This window comes from Theropithecus gelada, chromosome 6 (assembly GCF_003255815.1).
Source record: "Theropithecus gelada isolate Dixy chromosome 6, Tgel_1.0, whole genome shotgun sequence".
NCBI lineage: Eukaryota > Metazoa > Chordata > Mammalia > Primates > Cercopithecidae > Theropithecus > Theropithecus gelada.
Genome location: NC_037673.1, coordinates 134,481,239 through 134,508,800, shown reverse-complemented (window position 1 = coordinate 134,508,800; position 27,562 = coordinate 134,481,239). Strand labels below are relative to the sequence as shown.

General features: G+C 42.0%; 1 protein-coding gene, 2 non-coding genes and 1 pseudogene across 4 annotated transcripts; 3 read left to right on the top strand and 1 right to left on the bottom strand.

The window, feature by feature from the left end:
- The first annotated feature begins 97 nt into the window (after positions 1-97).
- NME5 (NME/NM23 family member 5) lies at positions 98-25,741 on the top strand. 2 transcript variants are annotated; one of them, XM_025388288.1, is made up of 6 exons: positions 98-142; positions 691-824; positions 9,987-10,192; positions 11,194-11,294; positions 22,599-22,717; positions 25,533-25,741. In XM_025388288.1, exons 2-6 carry the CDS (start codon positions 696-698, stop codon positions 25,614-25,616), a joined length of 639 nt encoding a protein of 212 aa, XP_025244073.1. In that variant the 5' UTR covers positions 98-142; positions 691-695; the 3' UTR covers positions 25,617-25,741. The 2 variants fall into 2 exon arrangements, with proteins under 2 accessions (XP_025244073.1, XP_025244074.1); XM_025388289.1 differs by lacking the exon at positions 98-142 and having other exon boundaries at positions 334-824.
- Positions 17,446-17,545, top strand: LOC112627162 (annotated as a pseudogene).
- Positions 24,594-24,700, bottom strand: LOC112627196. Its single transcript, XR_003120057.1, has one exon. It is a non-coding gene; the product is annotated as a U6 spliceosomal RNA (small nuclear RNA).
- An 862-nt stretch (positions 25,742-26,603) lies between the features above and the next one.
- On the top strand, positions 26,604-26,706 carry LOC112627297. The gene has a single exon (XR_003120139.1). It is a non-coding gene; the product is annotated as a small nucleolar RNA U13 (small nucleolar RNA).
- Positions 26,707-27,562: the final 856 nt, after the last annotated feature.

Genomic DNA, 27,562 nt, shown 5'->3' with positions numbered 1-27,562 from the left:
TGGCTGGTTCCCTTTGGTTAAAACGAACTGGCCAGATGCTGCAAGGCTCCTTGCTGGGATTGGCCCTCTGCAGCCACCGTCCTCACGCTGGGGCCTCAGGTCTCCTAGCAACAAGTTGTAGCATACGAGGACGGCCGCGGAGGTGAGTACTTAAGAGTCAAATTCAGAATTTGCAGGTGCAATCCAGAAAGTCCCCGCGGACCCAGAGGCCCTGCTTTCCAATTAGGCCTGACCCTATGCACAGAGAGGTCCCTGCGGGACAGGGTCGCTTCACAGAGGCAGCCGACCGAGGCTGCTCACGCCCCGCTGTAGTGGTGTGTGGTTGCCCACCAGTCACCGCCCCCTCGAGCCCCCACCACCACCCGCCCCACCGCCCTCTGCTGCCTGAGGCTGTCGCTGGTTCCACACCTTCGGTCGCCCCTTGGCCTCTGGTCATGTGAGCCCATAGTCCTTTCCGCCTCGGTGACGGCGTGTACGAAAAGCCGAGGCTCGATTTGGACATAGTAGGAATCCTATTATTGAGACCCTGTATATAGAAAAATATGGCAGTTTCTACCTTCATCAGTTAATAAAATCAAGTACCTACTATTGCTATTCTTAATCATAATTACATTGAATTTGCGATGGGGGGGAAATGCGTGTCATTGCAGTTGATACTGTTAAGAAACTCGCAATTTGTGCCCTGAAAAGCCATAATGGAGATATCAATGCCTCCACCTCAGATATATGTAGAAAAAACTCTGGCCATTATCAAACCAGATATTGTTGACAAAGAGGAGGAGATACAAGATATTATTCTCAGATCCGGATTCACCATTGTTCAGGTAACTTCTGGGTATGATTCATGCTTTTTTCCTCTCTGCCCTTAAAAAAAATGCTTATGTAAATGTGCCTACCCATTTAAACCCTTAGTGTTCAGCATTAAATTTAAGTTTATTCTTCTAAGTATAAAAGTTATATGTGATAGTTTTTAAGAAGATATAAAATGAGAAATAAAATGGACTTTTCCTTCACCTGTCCTCTCCCACCCCAAGTCCCAGGCTCCAGAGAGAGGCAACCTCTTAACACTTTCTGTTCTTCCAGGAGTTTTCTATGCATTTATACATATTTCCCCCCCATAAAACAGAGCAGTCCCTTTCCCTTGACCCCCTTTACAGAGTCCCTCAGATAGGATTCCAGATCAGTACATCTGAATTGATCTCACTCTTCCGAATTTCTGTGTAATATTTCCCTGTGTATTAGAACTACAATTTATTTACTTGATCCTCTATTGATGGAATTTTAGGCTATTGGTATTTTTTTCAGTTATTGCAAACATTTAATGTTTTAAGCCTTACATTTGTTCTGCAATTAGTAAACATTGTCATTCTAGGGGTTTGAAAGTGAGTATAAATAGCATTGTTAAGGATAATCAAATAGAATTGAATATTTTTAATCTTCCTCTTTTATAGTTTTTTTTTTTTTTTTTTTTTTTTTTTGAGACAGAGTCTCCCTCTGTAGCCCAGGCTGGAGTGCAGTGGTACGATCTCAGCTCGCTGCAACCTCTGCCTCCTGGGTCCCGGTTCAAGCAATTCTCCTGCCTCAGCCTCCTGAGTAGCAGGGATTACAGGCATGCGCCACCATGCCCAGCTAATTTTTGTATTTTTAGTAGAGACAGGGTTTTACCATGTTGGCCAGGGTGGTCTTGAACTCCTGACCTCGTGATCCACCCGCCTCAGCCTTCCAAAGTGCTGGAATTACAGGTGTGAACCACTGTACCTGGCCTCTTTTATAGTATTCTTATTTGAATTTCCAATTTTTTATTTTCTCACATTTATACGTGTCATATTGCTTATTCAGTCAGTATTTTTAAAAATAAAGAGAAAATGGCCGGGTACGGTGGCTTATGCCTGTAATCCCAGCACTTTGGAAGGCCGAGGTGGGTGAATCATAAGGTCAGGAGTTTGAGACCAGCCTGGCCAATATGGTGAAACCCCCTTTCTATGAAAAATACAAAAATTAGCTGGGCATGGTGGCACGCACCTGTAGTCCCAGCTACTTGGGAAGCTGAGGCAGGAGAATCGCTTGAACTCGGGAGGCGGAGGTTGCAGTGAGCCGAGATTATGCCATCGCACTCCAGCCTGGGCAATAGAGGGATATTGTCTCAAATAATAATAATTAATAAATAAATAAAATAAAGAGAAAATATCAATCTTCAGAAAAGACGTGGAATTTCAGTTGCGCTTTGAAGGACAGGTGGAGTCCGAGGGTAGGGATGGTACAAGAAAGTGTTAGGAAATATTTAATATAATTAAAGACTCAGGTAAAGAACTTTTTAGGGCCGGGCGCGGTGGCTCAAGCCTGTAATCCCAGCACTTTGGGAGGCCGAGGCGGGTGGATCACGAGGTCAGGAGATCGAGACCATCCTGGCTAACATGGTGAAACCCCGTCTCTACTAAAAATACAAAAAAAAACTAGCCGGGCGTGGTGGCGGGCGCCTGTAGTCCCAGCTACTCGGAGGCTGAGGCAGGAGAATGGCGTGAACCTGAGAGGCGGAGCTTGCAGTGAGCCGAGATCGCGCCACTGCACTCCAGCCTGGGTGACACAGCGCGAGACTCTGTCTCAAAAAAAAAAAAAAAAAAAGAACTTTTTAGTAAATGTTAGGAAAACTGGTAGCCACTGAAAAAGTTGGATCAAGTATTATATACCAGGATAAACTCCAAATGAACCTGAGATCTAAATATTTAAAAAATTAAACCATGTCAGTTCAAGAAGAAAAGATAATGGATTTGTTTTGTTGTAGGAGTAGGACAGCCTTTTTTTATTATGACTTAAGATCTAGGAGCCATGGAAGAAAAGGTTGATAAGATCATATAAACAAGGCCAGGCACTGTGGCTCCTGCCTGTAATCCCAGCACTTCGGAAGGCCAAGGCTAGTGGAACACCTGAGGTCGAGAGTTCGAGACCAGCCTGACCAACATGGAGAAACCCTGTCTCTACTAAAAAATACAAAATTAACCAGGCATAGTGGTGCATGCCTGTAATCCCAGCTACTCAGGAGGCTGAAGCAGGAGAATCGCTTGAACCTGGGAGGTGGAGGTTGCGGTGTGCCCAGATTATGCCATTGCACTCCAGCCTGGGCAACAAGAGCGAAACTCTGTCTCAAAAATAAAAAAATAAAAAAATTTTTAGGCCGGGCGCAGTGGCTCAAGCTTGTAATCCCAGCACTTTGGGAGGCCGAGGCAGGCAGATCACGAGGTCAGGAGATCGAGACCATCCTGGCTAACACAGTGAAACCCCGTCTCTACTAAAAAATACAAAAAACTAGCCGGGCGAGGTGGTGGGCACCTGTAGTCCCAGCTACTCGGGAGGCTGAGGCAGGAGAATGGCGTAAACCCGGGAGGCGGAGCTTGCAGTGAGCTGAGATCTGGCCACTGCACTCCAGCCTGGGCAATAGAGCGAGACTCCGTCTCAAAAAAAAAAATTTTAAAAGATTATATAAACAAAAAATGTCTGCATAATGAAATAAACACCATAAGCAAAGTCAAAACAAAACAAGCTTGAGGAAAAGATTTGCCACTCATAGACGACAGACTAGTCTTCCTAATATATAAAGAGCTCCTAGAAAAAGATAAAAATAAATCAGTAGAAAAGTGGGCAGAACAGATGGATGGTCACAGAAAAAGAAAATCATTTTTAAAATGTATGAAATGATGCTCAATCTTTAGGTGGGGAAAAAAGCAAGTTAAAACTACACTGAGATTCCATTTGGCAAAAATATAAAAGTAAATGGCACAACCCCTGTCAAAGGGAATCTGGCAGTTATCGACCAATACAACAGATGGACTTACCATTTAATCCAGCAGTTCTGCTCTTGGAAATCTGTCCTATAGAATTCCTTGTGCTCTTACTACCTGTCATGCGCAGAGCCCTGTTTAGTCCTGTCAGTAAGTGCCTGTATTAAGAAGAAGTGATATATATGCAGGTTATTTTTTGCGGCATTGTTTAGTTATCAACAAAAGATTGAAAATAACCCAGGTTGGGAGATTAGGAAACAGGACTAAATAAACTCTGGAGAACCCACCAAATTGCATAATGTGCAAATAATTCTAAATAGAAGAATGAGGAACCCATCTGTACTGTTACGGAAGAAAGCAAAGTGTGTAGCAAAAAGAGCAAAATAGCAAAAAAAGCAAAATCATGTGTACCAACCTTTTGTGATAGAGACAAAGTAATATATTCATGTTTGCCAATATTTGAAAAATGAAATTCTGGCGGAATAAAACAAACATTTGAAAAGGGTTACCTATTGAGGGCAAGGAAGAACTGGGTAGATTAGGACATGGATAGGAATATGATTTTTCAGTACATACTTTTTTGTATTGCTTTGAATTTTTGAATCCTGTAATTATATTACCCATTAACTTTAGAAAAAACAAATGAAGTATACAGATAAAGGTGTCCCATTTAAGTTTTTTAAAAGGCCATATTTTGGCCGGGTGTGGTGGCTCATGCCTGTAATCCCAGCACTTTGGGAGGCCAAGGTGGGTGGATCACCTGAGGTCAGGAATTCGAGACCAACCTGACCAACACGGTGAAACACCATCTCTACTAAAAATATGAAAATTACCTGGGCATGGTGGCACGTGCCTGTAATCTCAGCTACTAGGGAGGCTAGGACAGGAGAATCGCTTCAACCTGGGAGGCGGAGGTTGCAGCGAGTCAAGATCATGCCCCTGCACTCCAGCCTGGGTGACAGAGTGAGACTCTGTCTCAAAAAAGAAAAAGAAAAAGAAAAAAAAGGTCCATATTTTAAAAAATATTTAGTGACAAACTTAATAATTAAGTGGCTAGTGTTAATTATAAATTAAAAATTAGCCGGCCATGGTGGCTCAGGCCTGTAATCCCAGCACTTTGGGAGGATGAGGCGGGTGGATCACTGAGGTCAGAAGTTCAAGACCAACCTGGCCAACGTGGTGAAACCTTCTCTCTACTAAAAATACAAAATTAGGGCTGGGCACAGTGGCTCATGCCTGCAATCCCAGCAATTTGGGAGGCCGAGGTGGGTGGATCACCTGAGGTCAGGAGTGCGAGACCAGCCTGGCCAACATGGTGAAGCCCCATTTCTATTAAAAACACAAAAATTAGCTGGGCGTGGTGGTGGGAGCATGTAATCCCAGCTACTCAGGAGGCTGAGGCAGGAGAATTGCTTGAATCCGGGAGATGGAGGTTGCAGTGAGCCAAGATTTTGCCACTGCGCTCCAGCCTGGGCAACAGAGCAAGACTCCATCTCAAAAAACAAACAAACAAAAAGTAGCTGGGTGTGGTGGCGCATGCCTGTAATCCCAGCTACTCAGGAGGCAAGGCTGGAGAATCACTTGAACCCGGGAGGTGGAAGTTGCAGTGAACTGAGATTGCCTGGGCAATGTACTGAGACCAGAAAAAACAAACAAAATTTAATGTAAATATATATGACACTTTCCCTGGTTAACTTTCAGAGCGAAGGCAGCTATGGTATATCCTTCATTTTTTGCTTTTATTGCGGTAAAATATACATAACATAAAATTTATCATTTTAACCATTTTTAAGGTACATTTCAGTTGCATTAAGTACATTCACATTGTTGTACAACCATTACTACTGTCCATCTCTAGAACCTTTTCATCTTAAACTGAAACACTCTACCAAATGCTAACTCATTGCTTCCCTCTTCCCCATCCACAATAACCACTATTCTACTTGCTGTCTGTAGGAATTTGACTATTCAAGCTATCTCATTTAAGTGAAATTATGCAAGTTTTGTCCTTTGCGCTGTATGCTTTTAAAATAGGCTTGGGAGTCCATTGAACTTGAGGCTTTCCTGTCCCACCTAAGGGAAAAGCTGAAAAATTATATATCGTTTCAATAGATGGCAGTGTTGCCTTTGTTACAAACTAAGAGTTCTGTTCTGATAGTACTTGATATACTGCTCTTTGTGAAAATATTCAACCTAATTTCAGACGAGATTGGGCATGTTCAGGGTGGTATGGCTGTAGACTATCCAATATAATTTCAAAAAATTTCACCTGATCCAATTTTAAAGCAACCAATGGAATAATTGATTTAGTATCAATTTTAGTTAAAGATGAACCCTTAATTTTTAAAATTGTGCTACATTGGCTGGCATACCTGCAGAAGATAGGTTCTCCTGCTTTTTAAGGGGCAAATGGCAGATAAGGGCTTACATTTCAACAGATGAGATTTTATTTTTAAACTCAGCAAGAAAAAAAAAAACACTTAACATGCGTAATCATAAATAGTTTCATGTCTTAATTTTAGATAATAGAATTGAGGGTTATGCTAAAGCAGGTGCTCTTGTAATTTCTGACATCTTTTATTTATTCACTATATGAATTTCAATTTGAGAACAAATGTCAGCACCTTTTTCATAGTAACTGGCCCTTCACTGGTGAGAATGTTACACTTGTCCAGCAGGTCCTATTCATAGCAGAGCTGCGCCACCTAGGTAAGCGTCTTGCCAAACTTCTTGCTCTGGGCAGTTTGGTCCCTTGCTACAAACCAAGCAATTTTACCAAGTTTCTGAAGCCTGCGGAAACACGGAGTTTTGGAAAGGGCTTTAAGAGGTGGGTCACTTGGTAAAATTCACACTTACTCTCAGGAAAATCTAAGACATTTTAGAAAGACAGATTTCTGCCATAGTCATGGGGATTTTTAGCCTTCCCTTAGTGACATACCTCCATGTCTCATCATCCTTACTCCAGGCAGAGGTTCTTTGATTTCTACGTTGAATCCCTCTGTTATATTTTGAGCATTTTCCCTCCTGACCCACCTTTAGTGGAATTGAAAAAACAGTAGTAATACATTTTTTTTTCTTTTGAGACCAAGTCTCACTGTGTTGCCCCGGCTGGAGTGCAATGGCATGATTTCGGTTCACTGCAACCTCTGCCTCCTGGGTTCAAGCAAGTTTCGTGCCTCAGCCTCCCGATTAGCTGAGACTACAGGTGTGCACCACCAATTTTTGTGTTTTTTGTAGAGATGGGGTTTCGCCATGTTGCCCAGACTGGTGTTGAACTCCTGGGCTCAAGCAATCTGCCTGTCTTGGTCTCCCAGATTGCTGAGATTAGAGGCATGAGCCACTGAGCCCGGCTGGCAATAATAAATAATTTTTAAAAACCTTCAAGTTTGGGCGCAGTGGCTCACGCCTTGAAAAAAAAAAAGGCACTCAAAATAGCTGCTTCTAGAGAAAGCATGATACTTTCAAATTAGACTCAGCAACCATGATTTTTTAAAACTCGATTAATTTTTATAGTCTCATTTGTGAAGGAAATAACATCTGTTTGTCCAGAATGTTTCATAGTCTTTCAGATTGAGATACATACTAGCAACTAATTTTTTTTTTTTTTTTTTCTTAGACAGAGTCTCATTCTGTTATCCAGGCTGGCATGCAATGGCGCTATCTCGATCTTGGCTCACCACAACTTCTGCCTCCTGGGTTCAAGCAATTCTCATGCTTCAGCCTTCTGAGTAGCTGGGATTATAGACATGCACCACCACGCCTGGCTAATTTTTGTATTTTTTTTTTTTTTTGACGGAGTTTCACTCTTGTTGCCCAGGCTGGAGTGAGGTGGCATGATCTCGGCTCACTGCAACCTCCGCCTCTCGGGTTCGAGTGATTCTCCTGCCTCAGCCTCCCAAGCAGCTGGGATTACAGGTGCCCGCCACCACTCCTGGTTAATTTTTTGTATTTTTTGTATTTTTTTTTTTTTTAGTAGACACAGGATTTCATCATGTTGGCCAGGCTGGTCTTGAACTCCCGACCTCAGGTGATCCACCCGCCTCTGCCTCCCAAAGTGCTGGGATTACAGGCGTGAGCCACTGCGTCTGGCCTAATATTTGTATTTTTAGTAGAGACAGGTTTTCACCATGTTGGCTAGGCTGGTCTCGAACTCTTGACCTCAGGTGATCCACCTGTCTCTTCTTTCTCAAAGTGCTGAGATTACAGGAATGAGCCACCACACCGGCCTGATTTTTCTTTTTTCTTTTTTTTAGGCGGAGTCTTGCTGTGTCACCCAGGCTGGAGTAGAGAGGTGCAATCTTGGCTCACTGCAACCTCTGCCTCCCGGGTTCGAGCTGTTGGCCTGCCTCAGCCTCCCGAGTAGCTAGGACTACAGGCATGTACCACCATGCCCGGCTGATTTTTATTTTTATTTTTTTTTGAGGCAGAGTTTCGCTCTTGTTGCCCAAGCTGGAGTGCAATGACGTGATCTCGGCTCACTACAACCTCCGCCTCCCAGGTTCAAGCTGTTCTCTTGCCTCAGCCTCCCGAGTAGCTGGGATCACCGGCGCGTGCCACCACACCTGGTTAATTTTTTGCATTTTCAGTAGAGATGGCATTTCACCATGTTGGCCAAACTAGTCTCCAACTCCTCACCTCAGGTGATCCACTCACCTCGGCTTCCCAAAGTGCTGGGATTACAGGCATGAGCTACTGCGCCCGGCCTAATTTTTTTTTTTTTTTTTTTTTTTTTTTTTTGAGACGGAGTCTCGCTCTGTCGCCCGGGCTGGAGTGCAGTGGCCGGATCTCAGCTCACTGCAAGCTCCGCCTCCCGGGTTTACGCCATTCTCCTGCCTCAGCCTCCCAAGTAACTGGGACTACAGGCGCCCGCCATCTCGCCCGGCTAGTTTTTTGTATTTTTTAGTAGAGACGGGGTTTCACCGTGTTCGCCAGGATGGTCTCGATCTTCTGACCTCGTGATCCACCCGTCTCGGCCTCCCAAAGTGCTGGGATTACAGGCTTGAGCCACCGCGCCCGGCCTAATTTTTATATTTTTATTAGAGATGGGGTTTCACTATGTTGGTCAGACTGTTCTTGAACTCCTGACCTCAAGTGATCTGCCTGTCTTGGCCTCCCAGAGTGTTGGGATTACAAGCCTGAGCCACCTCGCCTGGCCTAATTTTTCTTCATGTTACAGTGAATCAAGATATTTATGACAGAACCAGAATAAAGAACACACATGTTCAAATGAAAAACTTTTTTACTGCATCATTATACTACATATTACTTTTTTTGTTAGTTTATTTGATACAGGGTCTGCTTTATCGCCCAGGCTGGAGTGCAATTGTGTTATCATGGCTCACTACCTCTAATGTAGTGGGGATTACAGGCACATACCACCATACCCGACTAATTTTAAAATTTTTCATAGAAACAATGTCTCCCTGTGTTGCTTAGGCTGCTCTCTAACTCCTGGCTGGGCTGAAGCGATCCTTCCGCCTTGGCCTCCCAAAATGCTGGGATTACAGGCATGAGCCACTATGCCTAGCTGTTATTTCTAAGTATGAGAAATAACTCATAATTTCTCATACTTAATGAGACCAGCTCCCAAAATAGTAACACAAATAGAGAAACATGAATTTGAAATATTAAGTCCAGTTTTATTAATTGAAGAGTTATTTACTTTAAGAAGGAGATGTGATAAATTTGTTACTAACAAACCATATGCTGAGGGAGGCTGCCTAACTGGAATAATTTTTCTTTGTTGCCCGGACTGGAGTGTAGTGGTGCAGTCTTGGCTCACTGCAACCTCCACCTCCCGGGTTCAGGCAATTCTGCCTCGGCCTTCTGAGTAGCTGGGACTACAGACACATGCCACCACGCCCAGCCAATTTTTTGAATTTTAGTAGATACGGGATTTCACCATGTTGCCCAGGCTGGTCTCGAACTCCTGAGCTCAGACAATCCGCTGGCCTCGGCCTCTCAAAGTGCTAGGACTACAGGCATGAGCCTCTGCACCTGGCCATAATTTTTCTTAAGTAGGCGAAGTAATTCCTCTTACTATCTTATTTACAACATACATTTAATTATATCCTTTTCTTTCTTCATAATACAAAGATAAACCTCGAAGTTATAATCAGATTGGTACTAGTTTCAAGTTAGTAATGATTTTAATGAGCTATCATTGAACTGTCATTTTAAATGCTTTTGTTGACTTTGTGTCTTTTATAGAGAAGAAAACTACACCTCAGCCCTGAGCAATGTAGTAACTTTTATGTGGAACAGTATGGAAAAATGTTTTTCCCCAATTTAACAGCTTACATGAGTTCTGGACCACTTGTCGCCTTGATATTAGCTAGACATAAAGCCATCTCTTATTGGTTAGAACTTTTGGGACCAAATAATAGCTTAGTAGCGAAGGAGACACATCCAGACAGGTAATTTTCAGGGTTGGGGGGATGGCAGGGAATGGAATCCATCTGTGAAAATGAAATAAAAAACCAAAACTAATTTCATTGTAATGGGAATTTTTGTTTTATTATTTGGAAGTTTTCCAAAATCAGCTTTTTTTTGGGGGGGAGGGGGTGGGGCCTGGGGGTCCATTTTACATTTTAAAGTGTTAAATGCCTATCTTAATACTACATGCCAGAAAAAGCATCAGAGAATGTCTGATTTATAGTTGATTACCCTTATTCTCTCAACCTTTAAACTGCCACTGAAGTAGGATTTTTAGATGGAAAAATTGGGATGGTATGTTAAAATAATAATGGTAATACAGGAACAGAAATTCAAATTTTCAGCATTATTGCTAATGTATGGAAATAAGATATTGAGTTCTTGCACTTTTGAATGTGCATTGCTTTTTTACTTCTTACAAAACAACACCACGTTTTTATCCAGAGAACTCCTGTTTTCCCAGCGTATTCCTCCTGCAGACGTGAATATATTTGATCCTTATCTAGATAGATAAGCTTAAATTTAAGCTTAAATTTGACATAAATTGGCCGGGCGCAGTGGCTCAAGCCTGTAATCCCAGCACTTTGGGAGGCCGAGACGGGCGGATCACGAGGTCAGGAGATCGAGACCATCCTGGCTAACACAGTGAAACCCCGTCTCTACTAAAAATACAAAAACTTAGCCGGGCGAGGTGGCAGGCGCCTGTAGTCCCAGCTACTCGGGAGGCTGAGGCAGGAGGATGGCGTAAACCCGGGAGGCGGAGCTTGCAGTGAGCTGAGATCCAGCCACTGCACTCCAGCCTGGGTGACAGAGCGAGACTCCATCTCAAAAAAAAAAAAAAAAAAAAAATTTGACATAAATTGTGAAGCTTTCATATGTAAGAAGTGGCAATGCTTTTGTAAAATTCTTAAGTGGAATGCATGCATATAAAGTAAGGAATAGATGTCAGACTGGATGAACATCATCTCTAACTTGTTTTTAGTCTAAGGGCAATTTATGGCACAGATGACCTAAGGAATGCACTTCATGGGAGTAATGACTTTGCTGCTGCGGAAAGAGAAATACATTTTATGTTTCCTGAAGGTGAGTTACAGATGACTAACTTGTCAACTGCATCTCCTTATTGTTTGCTTTTTCTTTTATTTTGCGGATATAGCTTTGAAGGAAGATAAAATAATTTTTTTCCAGTATATTTTGTTAGGTTTTCAAGTTGTTGTTACTTAAAAACTTGAAGCCACAAATGGAAAACTTGACATTTCCTTAACAACTAAATTGTGCCCTCTAGCGACTTTTGAGAAGTGTTTAATTTTTTTTTTATTTATCTATTTTTAACATTAAAAAAAATTTAAGACAGTGTCTCACTGTCACCCAGGCTGAAGTGCAGTGGCACAGTCTTGGCTCACTGCAGCCTCAAACTCCAGGGCTCCGGTGATCCTCCCACTGTAGCCTCCCAGGTAGCTGAGACTATAGGTGTATGCCACCATGCCCAACTAATTTTCTTTTATCTTTTGGAGAGATGGGGTCTCACCGTGTTGCCCAGGATACTCTCAAATGCCTGTGCTCAAGTAATCTGCCTGCCTTGGCCTCTCAAAGTGCTGGGATTGCAGGTGTAAGCCACCACACCCAGCCTAATTTCTTTTTTCTATCTTTTCTCTTGCATTAGACATATTCTTCTGTGTTACAGTTCTTTCTAGTTATCCTGAAAGGTTCAGTAGAGTTTGTGACACATGAGAAAAATAATCTCTCTTGGAAACTACATTTGATTTACCGTCTTCTCTAACAATTTACTGTTTGCCTAACAAAGTCTCCTGCAATTGAGAAATTAATAATTAGTCCCTTTTTTTGTTTCCTTACTGTTAGAGAAGTTGTAAGCCTTTGAGAAGTGGACATATGAGGAAGAACACTGAGGTTTTTGGTTTGTTTTTAATATTTTTAGAGCAGAAATAAAATTTGGTGATATTTGTTATAAGGAAAAAATGCAAAGCATTGAGCAAAATTTTGAATTTGTTTTAGTATGTTATTTTTCCTGTTATGACTTATTTTTCCCTAAGTCATTTAGATCTGTTCCTCAGTATTTTCCACTGGAGATTAATTCAAATAAAACTGAAAACTGTCTTGGAGATTTAAAAGTTCTTAATTTTTTTTTTTTTTTGGGAGATTTCACATTTTTTTGAATAACTGATGTGATACAATAGTATCACTGTTGTTTGAATTTCTAAATTCAAAATAAATATATTTCACATTTTGAGTACTTGATCTGTTACTTTTTAGTGCCAACAGGCTTGGTAAAGGCCTGATGCTGACCTGACAATGGGCTGACAACTTTCCTCCACTGGCCTTTCAGTCATCCTCCCAAGGGAAGACCTGCTTCCCTCCTTTCTATACAGTCTGAAAAGTCCCTGATTCTTAAACAAGGAAACAAAAACTAGTTTTAAAATTGTATATTTTTTCTCAAAGCAGTCCTCCTGCCTCAGCCTCCCAAAACACTGGGATTACAGGAGTGAGCTACCGTGCCCAGCGAGAGGTCTTTTTAATGTGGTAGCACTTTATATTAGTCTTACAAGTGAATTAGACTTTTGCTTGTTAGCTTTTGTTATTTATTTATCTATTTGAGATGGAGTCTCACTCTGTCACCCAGGCTGGAGTGCAGTAGCATGGTCACAACTCATGGCAGCCTCAACCTCCTGGGCTCAAGTATCCTCCCACTTCAGCCTTCGAGTAGCTGGAACCACAGGCGCATATCACCAGCCCCAGCTAATTTTTGTATTTTCTATAGACATGAAATCTCACTATGTTGCCCAGGCTGGTCTTGAACTCCTGGGCTCAAGCAATACTGCTGCCTCTACCTCCCAAAATGTTGGGATTATAGACATGAGCCATCACGCCTGACTTCTCTCTAGCTTTTAAATAAAACAGGATAAAAATTCATTTTATCTTAAATAGAAGGTATATTTGTTTTTTTTTTTTTTTTTTTTGAGACGGAGTCTCGCTCTGACGCCCAGGCTGGAGTGCAGTGGCCGGATCTCAGCTCACTGCAAGCTCCGCCTCCCGGGTTTACGCCATTCTCCTGCCTCAGCCTCCCGAGTAGCTGGGACTACAGGCGCCGGCCACCGCGCCCGGCTAGTTTTTTGTATTTTTTAGTAGAGACGGGGTTTCACCGCGTTAGTCAGGATGGTCTCGATCTCCTGACCTCGTGATCCGCCCGTCTCGGCCTCCCAAAGTACTGGGATTACAGGCCTGAGCCACCGCGCCCGGCCCTAGAAGGTATATTTGAAAGCTCTTCTTACTCATTGGATTATATTCCTAAACTGTAATTTTCTTTCTTTTCGCTTTTTTTTTTTTTGGAGATAGAATCTCACTCTGTTGCCCAGACCAGAGTGCAGTGGCACAATCACAGCTCACCGCAGCCTTGGCCTTGCAGACTCAAGTAATCTTCCCACCTCAGCCTTTGGAGTAGCTGGAACCACAGGCATGCACCACCACACCCGGCTAGTTTTTCAAGTTTTTTGTAGAAACAGAGTTTTGCCATGTTGCCCAGGCCAGTCTGGAACTGTTGGGCTCAAGCGATACTCCCGCCTGCCTTCCAAACTGTTGGGATTACAGGCGTGAGCCACTGTGCCCAGCCAACTGTTATTTTCAGTTGCCTTTGATTTTACTCATTAAATTAATCCTCTAGGCATGAGTTTAGAGATCTAGTTAGACATTTGAGAAGCAGCAAGTTGTAGGATAAATATAAAATCATTAATTACTTAGCACATTGCAGATCTTTTGCTGTGAAGTTCTTTGGAGCAAGTACTGAGAGTTTGCGGTATGAGCGTCCTCTTACTTAGCAGTCGATCAACAACTATGTGCAAAACTTTATACGACAATTCACTCAAGCAAGTTATCAAGATATTCAAAGACATGTTCTTAACCCTTGAAAAAAGTAATGCTGGCTGGACGCAGTGGCTCACACCTGTAATCACAGCATTTTGGGAGGCTAAGGCAGATGGATCACTTGAAGTTAGGGGTTCGAGACCAGCCTGGCCAGTGTGGTAAAACCCTGTCTCTACTAAAAATACAAAATTAGCCAGGCATAGTGGTGGATGCTTGTAATCCCAGCTACTCAGAAGGTTGAGGCAGGAGAATTGCTTGAACCTGGGAGGCAGAGGCTACAGTGAGCCGAGATTGCACCACTGTACTCCAGCCTGGGTGACAGAATGAGACTGTCTCAAAAGAAAAGAAAAGAAAAAAGTAAAGCTCTCTTCTTTCCCTTTTTTCTGGGGGGTGGTCACAGGGTCTTTCCATGTCACTCCAGATGGAGTGCAATGGTGCGATCATAGCTCACTACAACCTTAAACCTCCTGAGTAGCTGGGAATACAGGTGTGTACCACCACGCTCAGCTAATTTTTTAATGTTTTTGTAGAGATGGGGGTCTCACTACATTACCCAGACTGGTCTCCTTTCCCTTTTAATAGAAATGGCTAATTCAAAGTTTTGCTATATTCCATTTCTTCAACACATTTATTAAGTTGCCTACTATTTGCCATAAATGCAAAGATGAATAAGAAGATATCCCTCCTATCAAAATGATTATATTTGAAAATAAATATACAGGCTGGGTGTGGTGGCTCACACCTGTGATTCCAACACTTCGTGAGGCTGAGGTGGGAGAATCTCTTGAGTCCAGGAGTTGGAGACCAGCCTGGGCAACATAGCAAGATCTCATCTCTACAAAAAATAAAAAATTAGCTGGGCATGGTGGCCCATGTCTATAATCCCAGCTACTCTGGAGGCTGAGGTGGGAGGATCACTGGAGCCTAGGAAGTTAAGGCTGTGTGAGCTGTGATGGCACCAGAGTGCTCCAGCCTGGACAACAGAGTGAGACCCTGTCTCAAACAAACAAACAAATAAATAAAACAAGGATGACAGAAAACTTAAAAAACTTAAAGTTCATCCATGTAAGAAACATGAAAACACTGTTTTTATTCTCTCATTAATTTATTCAGCCCTAGCCTGGCATGATGGCTCATGCTTGTAATCCCAACACTTTGGGAGGCAGAGGCAGGAGGATTGCTTGAGCCCAGAAGTTTGAGAGCAGCCTGGGCAATATGGCAAGACCCTGTCTCTACCAAAAATATGAAAAATTAGCTGGGGGTGGTGGTGCACACCTGTGGTCCCAGCTACTTGGGAGGCTGAGGTGGGAGATTTACTTGAGTCCAGCAGGTCGAGGCCGCAGTGAACTGCATTTCCACTGCTGTACTTCAGCCTGGGTGACAGAGTGAGATCCTCTCAATAAATAAATAAATGAATAATTCACTAATGAAATTAAGAATACAATTCCAGGGAAGAAAATATTTGCAAACCATATATCTGATAAGGGGTTAATGTCTAAAATATATAAGGAACTCTTACACATCAGTATCCAAAAAAACCCCTAAATAACCCATTTAAAAAATGGGCAAAGGACTTGAATAGACATTTTTCTAAAGAAGACATACAAATAACCAACAAGTATATTGGTTTTTTGGAAAAGGTGTTCCAGGCCATGTGTGGTGGCTCATGCCTGTAATCCCAGCACTTTGGGAGGCCGAGGCTGGCAGATCACCTGAGGTCAGGAGTTCAAGACCAGCCTGGTCAACAAAGTGAAACCCCGTCTCTACTAAAAAAAATACAAAAAATTAGCTGAGCGTGGTGACACATGCCTATAATCCCAGCTACTCAGGAGGCTGAGGCAGGAGAACTGCCTGAACCCAGGAGGTGGAGATTGCAGTGAGCCAAGATTGCGCCATTGCACCGCAGCCTGGACAACAACAAGAACGAGACTCCATCTCAAAAAAAAAAAAAAAAAAAAAGAGGTGCTCAAAATCACTAATCATCAGGGAAATACAGATCAAAACCATGGTGAGATATCACCTCACACATTAGGGTGGCTGTCATCAAAAGAAAGAAAAGGTAAATATTGGCAAGCATATAGAGAAATTGGAACGCTTGTACACATTTGGTGGGGATTTAAAATGGTGCCACCACTGTGGAAGACAGTATGGAAGTTCCTCAAGAAACTAAAACTGTTACATGATCTAACAATCTCACTGCTGGATCTATATATCTGAAAGAATTGAATCAGGATCTTGAAGAGATACCTGCACCAGTGAACCACAATAATGTTCATTGCTGCATTATTCACAATAACCAAGATATGGAATCAACCTAAGTGTCCATCAGTGGGTTAATGGATAAAGAAAATGTGGTATATATATATATATAGATCACTGCTGGATCTATATATCTGAAAGAATTGAATCAGGATCTTGAAGAGATACCTGCACCAGTGAACCACAATAATGTTCATTGCTGCATTATTCACAATAACCAAGATATGGAATCAACCTAAGTGTCCATCAGTGGGTTAATGGATAAAGAAAATGTGGTATATATATACAGCGTAATACTATTCAGCCTTAAAAAGAAAGAGATTCTGTCATTTTTGACAACGTGGATGAACTTAGAGGACATTATATTCAGTGAAATAAGTCAGGCACAGAAAGACAAATACCACATGATCTTACTTATATGTGGAATCTAAAAAAAAGTTGAACTCGGAGCGTAGAATGGTGGCCACCAGGAGCTTGCAAGAGAGAGTAGGGGATGGAAATGTTGATTAAAGGATACTTATTGCTACGATAGTAGGAATAAGTTCAAGAGATCTAGTATAACAACATGGTGACTATAGTCAATAATATATTGTGTTGTTGAAAATTGCTAAAACAGTAGATTTTAAGTGTTCTCACCACAAAAAAAGACAAGTATTTGAGGTAATGCATATGTTTTATTTATTTATTTTTTTTTTTGGAGACGGAGTCTCGCTCTGTCGCCCAGGCTGGAGTGCAGTGGCCGGATCTCAGCTCACTGCAAGCTCCGCCTCCCGGGTTCACGCCATTCTCCCGCCTCAGCCTCCCGAGTAGCTGGGACCACAGGCGCCCGCCACTTCGCCCGGCTAATTTTTTTTTTTTGTATTTTTTAGTAGAGACGGGGTTTCACCGTGTTAGCCAGCATGGTCTCGATCTCCTGACCTCGTGATCCGCCCATCTCGGCCTCCCAAAGTGCTGGGATTACAGGCTTGAGCCACCGCGCCCGGCCGGTAATGCATATGTTAATTAGCCTGATTTAGTCTTTCCATAGTGTTTACATATTTCAAAACAACATGTACACAATAAATATATACAATATTTTTTATCTATTAAAAAATTTGTTGTGCTCACTTCAGCACATACACTAAAATTGGAATGATACAGAGAAGATTAGCATGGCCCCTGTGCAAGGATGACATGCTTTTAAAATAAAAAAAAATTTTAAGTACACTTATAAGTTAAAAAAATTTGGGGGGCCAGGGGCGGTGGCTCACACCTGTAATCCCAGCACTTTGGGAGCCTGACATGGGCAGATCACTTGAGGTCAGGAGTTCGAGACCAGACTAGCCAACATAGTGAAACCCCATCTCTACTAAAAATAAAAAAAATTAGCCTGGCGTAGTGGCATGCATCTGTAATCCCAGCTACTCGGGAGGCTGAGGCAGGAGAATTGCTTGAACCCGGAAGGCAGAGGTTGCAGTGAACTGAGATCACACCACTGCACTCCAGCCTGGGCAACACAGCAAGACCATGTCTCAAAAAAAAAATATTAAAAAGATTTTTGTTTAATGATTAGTACCTGATGAATTAGCATAATGAACTTTATATAATATATGAATGAAACATTTGCCCATGTTGAGAAAAAATTTGTATACATTAATTGTGTACAATTTTATGTACCTCAATAATACTTCAATAAAGCTGTAAAAAGGAAAATTCCATTCACAATGGCATTAAAAATAATATAATATTTAGGCATAATTTTTTTTTTTTTTTAAGAGACAAGAGTTTCTCTCTTGTCACCCAGGCTGGAGTGCAGTGGCCCAATCTTGGCTCACTGCAGCCTCTGCCTCCTGGGTTCAAGCGATTCTCCTGCTTCAGCCTCCTGAGTAGCTGGGATTATAGGCGCCCACCACCACGCCTGGCTAATTTTTTGTATTTTTAGTAGAGATAGGGTTTCGCCACGTTGGGTGGGCTGGTCTCAAACTCCTGACCTCAGGTGATCCACCTGCCTTGGCCTCCCAAAATGCTGGGATTTCAGGTATAAGCCACCGCGCCCAGCCACATTTAGGCATAAATTTAACGAAAGTGCAATTCTTGTACACTGAAAACAAAAAACATTGCTGAGAGAAATTTTAAAATATCTAAATAAATAGATATTCCATATTCATGGATTGGAAGACTCAGTATTGTTAAGATGGCAATTCTTTCTAAATTAATGAACAGTTTTGGGTTGGATGCAGTGGCTATGCCTGTAATCTCAACACTTTGGGAGGCTGAGACAGGAGGATTGCTTGAGTCTAGGAGTAGGAGACCAGCCTGGGCAATGAAGTGAGACCTCATCTCTACAAGAAAAAGAAAAAAAATTAAAGAAAATTTTAATGTAATCCTCATCAAAGTCCCTGCATACTTTTATGTAGAAATTGACAAACTGAGTTTAAAATTTAGTAAAATTGCAAAGAACTCAATTTTGGAAAAGAAGAACAAAGTTGGAAGACTTCCACTATCTGATTTTGAAACTTACTACAAAGCCACAATTATAAGGCAGTGTGGCAGTGACATAAAGATACATATATAGATTATTGGAACAGAATTGAGAATCTAGAAATAAACTTTTACACTTATGGTCAATTCACTTTCAACAAAGGTGCCTAGACAATTCCGTGAGAAAAGGATGGTCTTGCCAATACAGTCCCCAACTTACCATGGTTCAAGTTACAGCTTTTTGACTTTACTATGGTGCTTTCAGCTGTGTACATTAATGGTGAATATCCATACAACCATTCTATTTTTGTTTTGTTTTTTTTTTGAGACAGGGTCTCTCTCTGTCACCCAGGCTGAAGTGTAGTGGTGCCCACTGCAGCCTGAACTCGTGGGCTCAAGCATTCTCCCACTTCAGCCTCCTGAGTAGCCGAGACTACAGGCATAGACCACTGTGCCTGGCTACTTTTTGAATTTTTTTGTTGTAGAAAGGAGGTCTCGCCATATTGCCCAGGCTGGTATTGAACTCTTGGCCTCAAGAGATCCTCCCCCCAAAAAGATAAATATATATATATATTTGTATATATCTTTATATATGCATCTGAAAAACACTGAATATAAATAAATATATATATATTTTTTAATTTACATATGCACCTGTAAATCCAGCTATTCAGGAGGCTGAGGTGGAAGGATTGCTTAAGATATATATATATATATATATATATATATATATATATATTTTTTTTTTTTAAGAGACAGAGTTTTGCTTTGTTGCCCAGGTGGTCTCAAACTCATGGCTTCAGGTACTCCTCCTGCCTCAGCCTCCCAAGGAGCTAGGACTACAGGTGTTACCCACTGTGCCCAGCTCATAATATATGTATATTATATAGAAAATATTGGGCCGGGCGCAGTGGCTCAGGGCTGGGCGCGGTGGCTTACTCCTGTAATCCCAGTACTTCGGGAGGCCGAGGCGGGCGGATCACAAGGTCAGGAGATCGAGACCACGGTGAAACCCCGTCTCTACTAAAAATACAAAAAATTAGCCGGGCGCAGTGGCAGGCGCCTGTAGTCCCAGCTACTCGGGAGGCTGAGGCGGGAGAATGGTGTGAACCTGGGAGGCGGAGCTGTAGTGAGCCGAGACCGTGCCACTGCACTCCAGCCTGGGCGACAGAGCAAGACTCCATCTCAAAAAAAAAAAAAAAAAAGAAAGTGTTATTTATATAAAATTTGCTTTGTATTAGATGATTTTGCCCAACTGTAGGCTAATGTAAGTGTTCTGAGCACATTTAAGGTAGGCTATGCTATGCTATGATGTTCAATAGGCTAGGTGTATTAAATGTGTTTTTGACTTAATGATATTTTCAACTTATGATGGATTTATTGGGATGTAACCCATGTAAGTTGAGGAAAATCTGTATATGGTGCTAGGACGTAGGACAGCATGATAGTCACATAAAAACAAGAAGAACTTAGACCCTTGTTTCATAGCCTACACAAAAATTAACTCAAAATGGCTCACAGACTTCAATGTAAAAACATCTAAAAGAAAACCGGAGAAAATCTTTGTAACTGGAGTTGGACAAAGAGTTCTTAAAATGACATCAAAAGCAAGATCCATAAAAGAAAATATTGATAAATTGGACTAAATCAAATTAAAAGCTTTTGTGCTTCAAAAGACATCATTAAGAATATGAAGCCGGGCGCGGTGGCTCAAGCCTGTAATCCCAGCACTTTGGGAGGCCGAGGCGGGCGGATCACGAGGTCAGGAGATCGAGACCATCCTGGCTAACATGGTGAAACCCCGTCTCTACTAAAAATACAAAAAACTAGCCGGGCGTGGTGGCGGGCGCCTGTAGTCCCAGCTACTCGGAGGCTGAGGCAGGAGAATGGCCTGAACCTGGGAGGCGGAGCTTGCAGTGAGCCGAGATCGCGCCACTGCACTCCAGCCTGGGTGACACAGCGCGAGACTCCGTCTCAAAAAAAAAAAAAAAAAAAAAGAATATGAAAAGAGGCCAGGCACGATGGCTAATGCCTGTAATCCCAGGACTTTGAGAGGCTGAGGCGGGCGGATCATGATGTCAGGAGATGAAGACCATCCTGGCTAACACAGTGAAACCCAGTCTGTAACTAAAAAATACAAAAAATTGCCGGGCACGGTGGCTCACGCCTGTAATCCCAGCACTTTGGGAGACTGAGGTGGGCGAATCACGAGGTCAGAAGATCGAGACCATCCTGGTTAGCACGGTGAAACCCTGTCTTTACTAAAAATACAAAAAATTAGTCGGGCGTGGTGGTAGGCACCTGTAATCCCAGCTGCTCGGGAGGCTGAGGCAGGAGAATGGCATGAACCCGGGAGGCAGAGCTTGCAGTGAGCTGAGATCACACCACTGCACTACAGCCTGGCGACAGAGCAAGACTCTGTCTCAAAAAAAAAAAAAGAATTTGAAGAGCTGGGAGCAGTGGTTTGCACCTGTAAATCCAGCTATTCAGGAGGCTGAGGTGGAAGGATTGCTTGAGGCCGGGAGTTTGAGACCAGCCTGAGGGACATAGTGAGTGACACCCTGTCTCTGAAAACTTAAAGAAAAAAAAAGCTGGGTGTGGTGGCACACACTTGCAGGCCCAGCTACTTGGAAGGCTGAGGCCAGAGGATGCTTCAGCCCAGGAGTTTGAGGCTGCAGTGAGCTGTGCTCATACCACCACACTCCAGACTGGGCAACAGAACAAGACCCTGTGTCTAAAAAAAAAAAAAAAAAAAAAAAAGTTAAATTTTTAAAAATATGAAAAGATAGGTAGGCAACAGACTGGGAAAAAATATTGGCAAATAATATACCACATAAAGGAATAAAGAACTTGTAACTAGAATATATAAAGAACTCCTATGTCTAAATAATAAGAGAAACATCCCAACTGAAAACTGAGGCTGGTTCTACTCAGGAGGCTGAGGCAGGAGAATTGCTGGAGCCCGGGAGATGGGGTTGCAATGAACTGAGATCGTGCCACTGCACTCCAGCCTGGGTGACAAGAGTGAAACTGTCTCAAAGAAAAAAAGAAAAGAAACAGAAAACAGGCTGGTTGCAGTGGCTTATGCCTGTAATCTTAGCACTTCGGGAGGCTGAGACAGGCAGATCATTTGACGTCAGGAGTTCAAGGCCAACCTGGCCAACATGGTGAAACCCTGTCTCTACTAAAAATACAGAAATTAGGGCCTAGCACGGTGTCCCATGCCTGCAATCCTAGCACTTTGGGAGGCTGAGGTGGGCGGTTTACCTTAGGTCAGGAGTTCTAGACCAACCTGGGCAACATGGTAAAACCCTGTCTCTACTCAATGTACAAAAATTAGCCAGGCATAGTGGCACACGCCTGTAATCCCAGCTACTTAGGAGGCTGAGGCAGGAGAATCACTTGAACTTAGGAGGCAGAGGTTGCAGTGAGCTGAGATCATGCCACTGCATTCCAGCCTGGACAACAGAGTGAGACTCTGTCTCAAAAAATTAAAAATAAATAAATAAATAAATAAATAAAATAAAAATACAAAAGTTAGCAGGGTGTGGTGACGCAGACCTGTAGTCCCAGCTGCTCGGAAGGCTGAGGTGGGAGAATGGCTTGAACCCAGGAGGAGGTTGCAGTGATCTGAGATTGCATCACCGCACTCCAGCCTGGGCAACAGAGTGAGACTCCATCTCAAAAAATATATATAAAAAAGAGAAATGTTCTTTAAAAAGAGCCTTTTTAATGATTGTATAGTATTTAATCATTATGTTTGCTTCAATGAGAATACATTTGTATTTGCAGTGATCATTGAGCCCATTCCAATTGGACAAGCTGCTAAGGACTATTTAAATTTACATATAATGCCAACTTTGCTTGAAGGACTCACAGAGCTTTGTAAGCAAAAACCAGCAGATCCTTTGGTAAGAAATATTTTTATTCACACTTAAAAATATTGTCACCAGGCACGGTGGCTCACTTTTGGTAAGAAATATTTTTATTCACACTTAAAAATATTGTCACCAGGCACGGTGGCTCACACCTGTAATCCCAGCACTTTGGGAGGCCCAGGCAGGCGGATCCCAAGGTCAGGAGTTTGAGATCAGCCTGATCAACATGGTGAAACCCCGTCTCTACTAAAAGTACAAAAATTGGCTGGGCGTGGTGGTGCGTGCCTGTAATCCCAGCTACTCAGGAGACTGAGGCAGGAGAATCACTTGAACCTGGGAGGCAGAGGTTGCAGAGAGCCAAGATTGTGCCACTGCACTCCAACCTGGGCGACAGTGCGAGACTCCATCCCAAAAAAAAGATTGTCTATAAATTGTCTATAGTTTTCATGTTTAAGACATTGTGTCCTTTGAAATACTGCAAATATTGAGAACCGTTTTTAAACAAACATTTCTAGAAGGTATTTTATATACATTTTAGATATTATGTATAATTATTGATTACTTATTTTCTTGCTGTGTTTATTTATTATTATGATTATTATTTGAGACAGAGGAGTCTCACTCTGTCGCTCAGGCTGGAATGCAGTGGCGCGATCTGGGCTCACTGCAACCTCCCCCTCCCAGGTTCAAGCAATTCTCCTGCCTCAGCCTCCCGAGTAGCTTGGATTACAGGTGTGCGCCACCACGCCTGGCTAATTTTTGTATTTTTGGTAGAGACGACGTTTCTCCATGTTGGCCAGGCTGGTCTCGAACTCCTGACCTCATGTGATCCGCCTGCCTTGGCCTCCCAAAGTGCTAGGCTTACAGGCGTGAGCCGCCACGCCTGGCCTGTCTTTCTTTTTTTTTGTAGCCATCCTGCTAGATAACACAAAGTGGTTTCTCATGGTGGTTTTGATCAGCATTTCCCTAATGACTAATGTTGAGCATCTTTTCATGAGCTTGTTGGCCATTTGTATACCTTCTTTGAAGAAATGTCTATTCAAATTCAAGTCCTTTACCGGTTTTTAAACTGGGTTGTCTTTTTGTTGAGTTAAAGTTCTTTATATTTCTAGATATTAAACCCTTATTAGATATATGATTTGCAAATATTGTCTTCCATTTTGTAGGTTGTCTTTTCACTTGCTTGATAATGTCCTTTAATGTATAAACATTTTTCATTTGATGAAATCCAATTTATTTATTTTTTTCTTTTATTTCTTGTGCTTTTAGTGTCATGTCTAAGAATCCATTGTGAAATCCAAAGCCAAGGTCATGAAAATTTTCCCCTATGTTTTATGTTTTCTTTTAAGATTTTTTTCTTTTTTCTTTCCTTTTTTTTTTTTTTTTTTGAGACATTTGAGTCTTTGTTGCCCATGCTGGAGTCCAGTGGCGCAATCTTGGCTCACTTCAACCTCTGCCTCCTGGGTTCAAGTGATTCTTGTGCACCAGCCTCCCAAGTAGCTGGGACCACAGGAGCACACTACCACACCCAGCTAATTTTTAAAATTTTTTGTAGAGATAGGGTCTCCCTATGTTGCCCAGGCTGGTCTTGAACTCCTGGTCTCAAGTGATCTTTCTACCTTGGCCTCCAAAAGTGTTGAGATTACAGGTGTGAGTCACTGCACCTGGCCTCTTTTAAGATGTTTATTGTTTTAGCTCTTATATTTAGGTCATTGGTCCATTGTGAGTTCATTTTTGTATATGATGTGGTATAGGGGTCCAACTTTATTCATTTGCATGTGGAAATCCAATTGTCCTAGTACCATCTGTTGAAGAGACTGTTCTTTCTCCATGAATGGACTTGGTACCATTGTCAAAAATTTGTTTACCATAGATGACTGGGTTTATTCCTGGATTCTCATTCTTTTTTAAAAATATGAAATGCTTCATAAATTGTGCATCATCCTTGCACAGGGCCATGCTAATAACCTCTCTGTATCATTCCAGTTTTGGTATATGTGCTGCCGAAGAGAGCACTGGACTCTTAGGTCTATTCTATTGGTCTACATGTCTGGCATAAGGATGTCATTACCACACTGTGCTGACTACTGTAGCTTTGTAGAAGGTTTTGAAATTGAGAGTACAAGTCAGTCCTCCAACTTTGTTCTTTTTCATGATTGTTTTGGCTCCTCAGAACCCCTTGCAATTTCATATGAATTTGAGGATTGGCTTTCCATTTCTGCAAAAAAAGCTTGTTGGACATTTGGCAAGAGCTGCATTGGATCTGTAGATTGCTTTGGGTAGTATTGACATCTTGCCAATATCAAGTCTTCCTATCCGTGAAAAATAATGTCTCCTCATTTATTTAGGTATTCTTCAATTTCTTCTAGCAATGTTTTACAATTCTTAATGTATAAGCCTTTCACTTCTTGGGTTAAATTTATCCCTTGGCATGTTATTTGTCTATTGTATGCTACAATAGCTATATGCTATTGTAAATGAAAGTGATTTAAAAATTTTTTTTGAACTGTCATTGCTGATGTATAGAAATACAATTGATTTTTGTGTATTGATCTTATAACCTACATCTTTGCTGAATTTATTAGCTCTAGTGGCTTCCTTGTAAATTCCTTAGGATTTTCCACATATAGGTTTATGCCGTCTGTGAATAGAGATAGTTTTACTTCTTTCTTTCCAGTTTGGATCTATTCTTGACAATCTTGCATAATGTAAATCCAAATGTTTCCATTTTTAATGGTCATTTTCTTAAAGTGATTTTGAAAACTGTTTAAGTTTCCAGTTGATATAGTATATATTAAAAGGAAATATGTAACTGTTTTTTAACTTAAGGTTTTTTTTTTCCCCATAGATTTGGCTAGCTGATTGGCTGCTGAAAAATAATCCTAACAAACCCAAACTTTGTCACCATCCAATTGTAGAAGAACCTTATTAAAAAAATCCTCGAAAGAACAAATCATGAACTATCTTATTGTAAAAGGCTGTATTTCTATTGTTTGAAAAAATTATTTCTAGGGTTTAAGTAACTACAAGTAAAATAAATTTATTTCTTAAAAATAAGTGTTAAAGGAATAACTATTCTATGAAGCAGATAACATTAAGGTAAAGTATGATTTTTTTTTTTTTTTTTTTTTTTGAGACGGAGTCTCGCTCTGTCACCCAGGCTGGAGTGCAGTGACCGGATCTCGGCTCACGGCAAGCTCCGCCTCCCGAGTTCACGCCATTCTCCTGCCTCAGCCTCCCGAGTAGCTGGGACTACAGGCGCCCGCCACCTCGCCCAGCTAGTTTTTTTTTTTTTTGCATTTTTTTAGTAGAGACGGGGTTTCACCGTGTTAGCCAGGATGGTCTTGATCTCCTGACCTCGTGATCCGCCCGTCTCGGCCTCCCAAAGTGCTGGGATTACAGGCTTGAGCCACCGCACCCGGCCTAAAGTATGATTTTAACAGTGATGTGGGGCTGGGGGCAGTGGTTCACACCTGTAATCCTAGCACTTTGGGAGGCCGAGGTGGGTGGATCGTGAGGTCAGGCGATCGAGACCATGGTGAAACCCTGTCTCTACTAAAACTACAAAAAATTAGCTGGGCGCAGTGGCAGGTGTGTGTAGTCCCAGCTACTCAGGAGGCTGAGGCAGGAGAATGGCATGAACCTGGGAGGCGGAGCTTGCACTGAGCTGAGATCGTGCCACTGCACTCCAGCCTGGGTGACAGAGCAAGACTCCGTCTCAAAACAAAACAAAACAAAACAAAAAACAATGATGTAACACTAGGTAATGGAAAACTGATGTAAGATGTTGCTAGATGTTTTTCTTAAGTTTGAGAAGTAAGACATAAAGTTTAGTTATACATTTTCCCAAGCACATATCCTATATCTAGATACATAATTAATGCACAGTTGAGACAGTCTAGTTTAAAAAGCATAGTAGGTGCTTTTGTAGGCCATAAGCATGATAATTTGGTTTCATGCTTATGTGTGAGATATGCTTGCCTCAAACCTTGTTACAGCATCATCACATTACCTGTTTGATGTAAAAAGTAAAAAATAGAAAGGTGTAAATATATAAATAATTTTTTGGTACAATGAAAATGGCCAGAACCAGGGGATGATCTTAAACTAATCACTTGGATAACTATTAGGCTGGTGCAAAAGCAATTGTGGTTTTTGCCATTAAAAAACAGTGGCAAAAACCACAATCATGGCTGGTCTTGGTGGCTAACGCCTGTAGTCCCAGCACATTGGGAGGCCGAGGTGTGTGGATCATCTGAGATTGGGAGTTTGAGACCAGCCTGACCAACATGGAGGAACCCTGTCTCTACTAAAAATACAAAATTAGCTGGGCCTCCCAAAGTGCTAGGATTACAGGCTTGAGCCACCGTGCCTGGCCTTTTTTAAATTTTGAGACGGAGTCATGCTCTGTCACCAGGCTAGAGTGCAGTGGCATGATCTCAGCTCACTGCAACCTCCGTTTCTCAGGTTCAAGCGATTCTTCTGCCTTAGGCTCCCGAATAGCTGGAACTACAGGCGCACACCACCACGCCCAGCTAATTTTTGTATTTTTAGTAGAGACTGGGTTTCACTATGTTGGCCGGAATGGTCTCAAACTCCTGACGTTGTGATCCACCTGCCTCGGCCTCCTAAATGCTGGGATTACAGGCGTTGAGCCACTGCACTCAGCCTGTCTTTTAAATAAGTGGGTGTCTTGAGAAGAGGGACTGTCTTATATTAAAAGAGAGTTAAGATATATAATCAAAATCAGTACCTGTTCCTAGGTTGGACCCTGGTTTAGGCAGACAGGCTACAAAGAACATTCTGAGACAACTGAGAAGATTTGAATCTAGACTGAGTATTAGATGAGATGAAAATACATTGCCTTGTGCCTGTAAT

Bases quoted from the DNA above. Each gene is read 5' to 3' on its own strand.
- NME5 (XM_025388288.1), top strand. From the start codon at position 696: ATGGAGATATCAATGCCTCCACCTCAGATATATGTAGAAAAAACTCTG. The intron at 10,193-11,193 runs GTAATTTTCAGG...ACTTGTTTTTAG, and splicing joins AAGGAGACACATCCAGACAG to TCTAAGGGCAATTTATGGCA. The intron at 11,295-22,598 runs GTGAGTTACAGA...TTGTATTTGCAG, and splicing joins ACATTTTATGTTTCCTGAAG to TGATCATTGAGCCCATTCCA.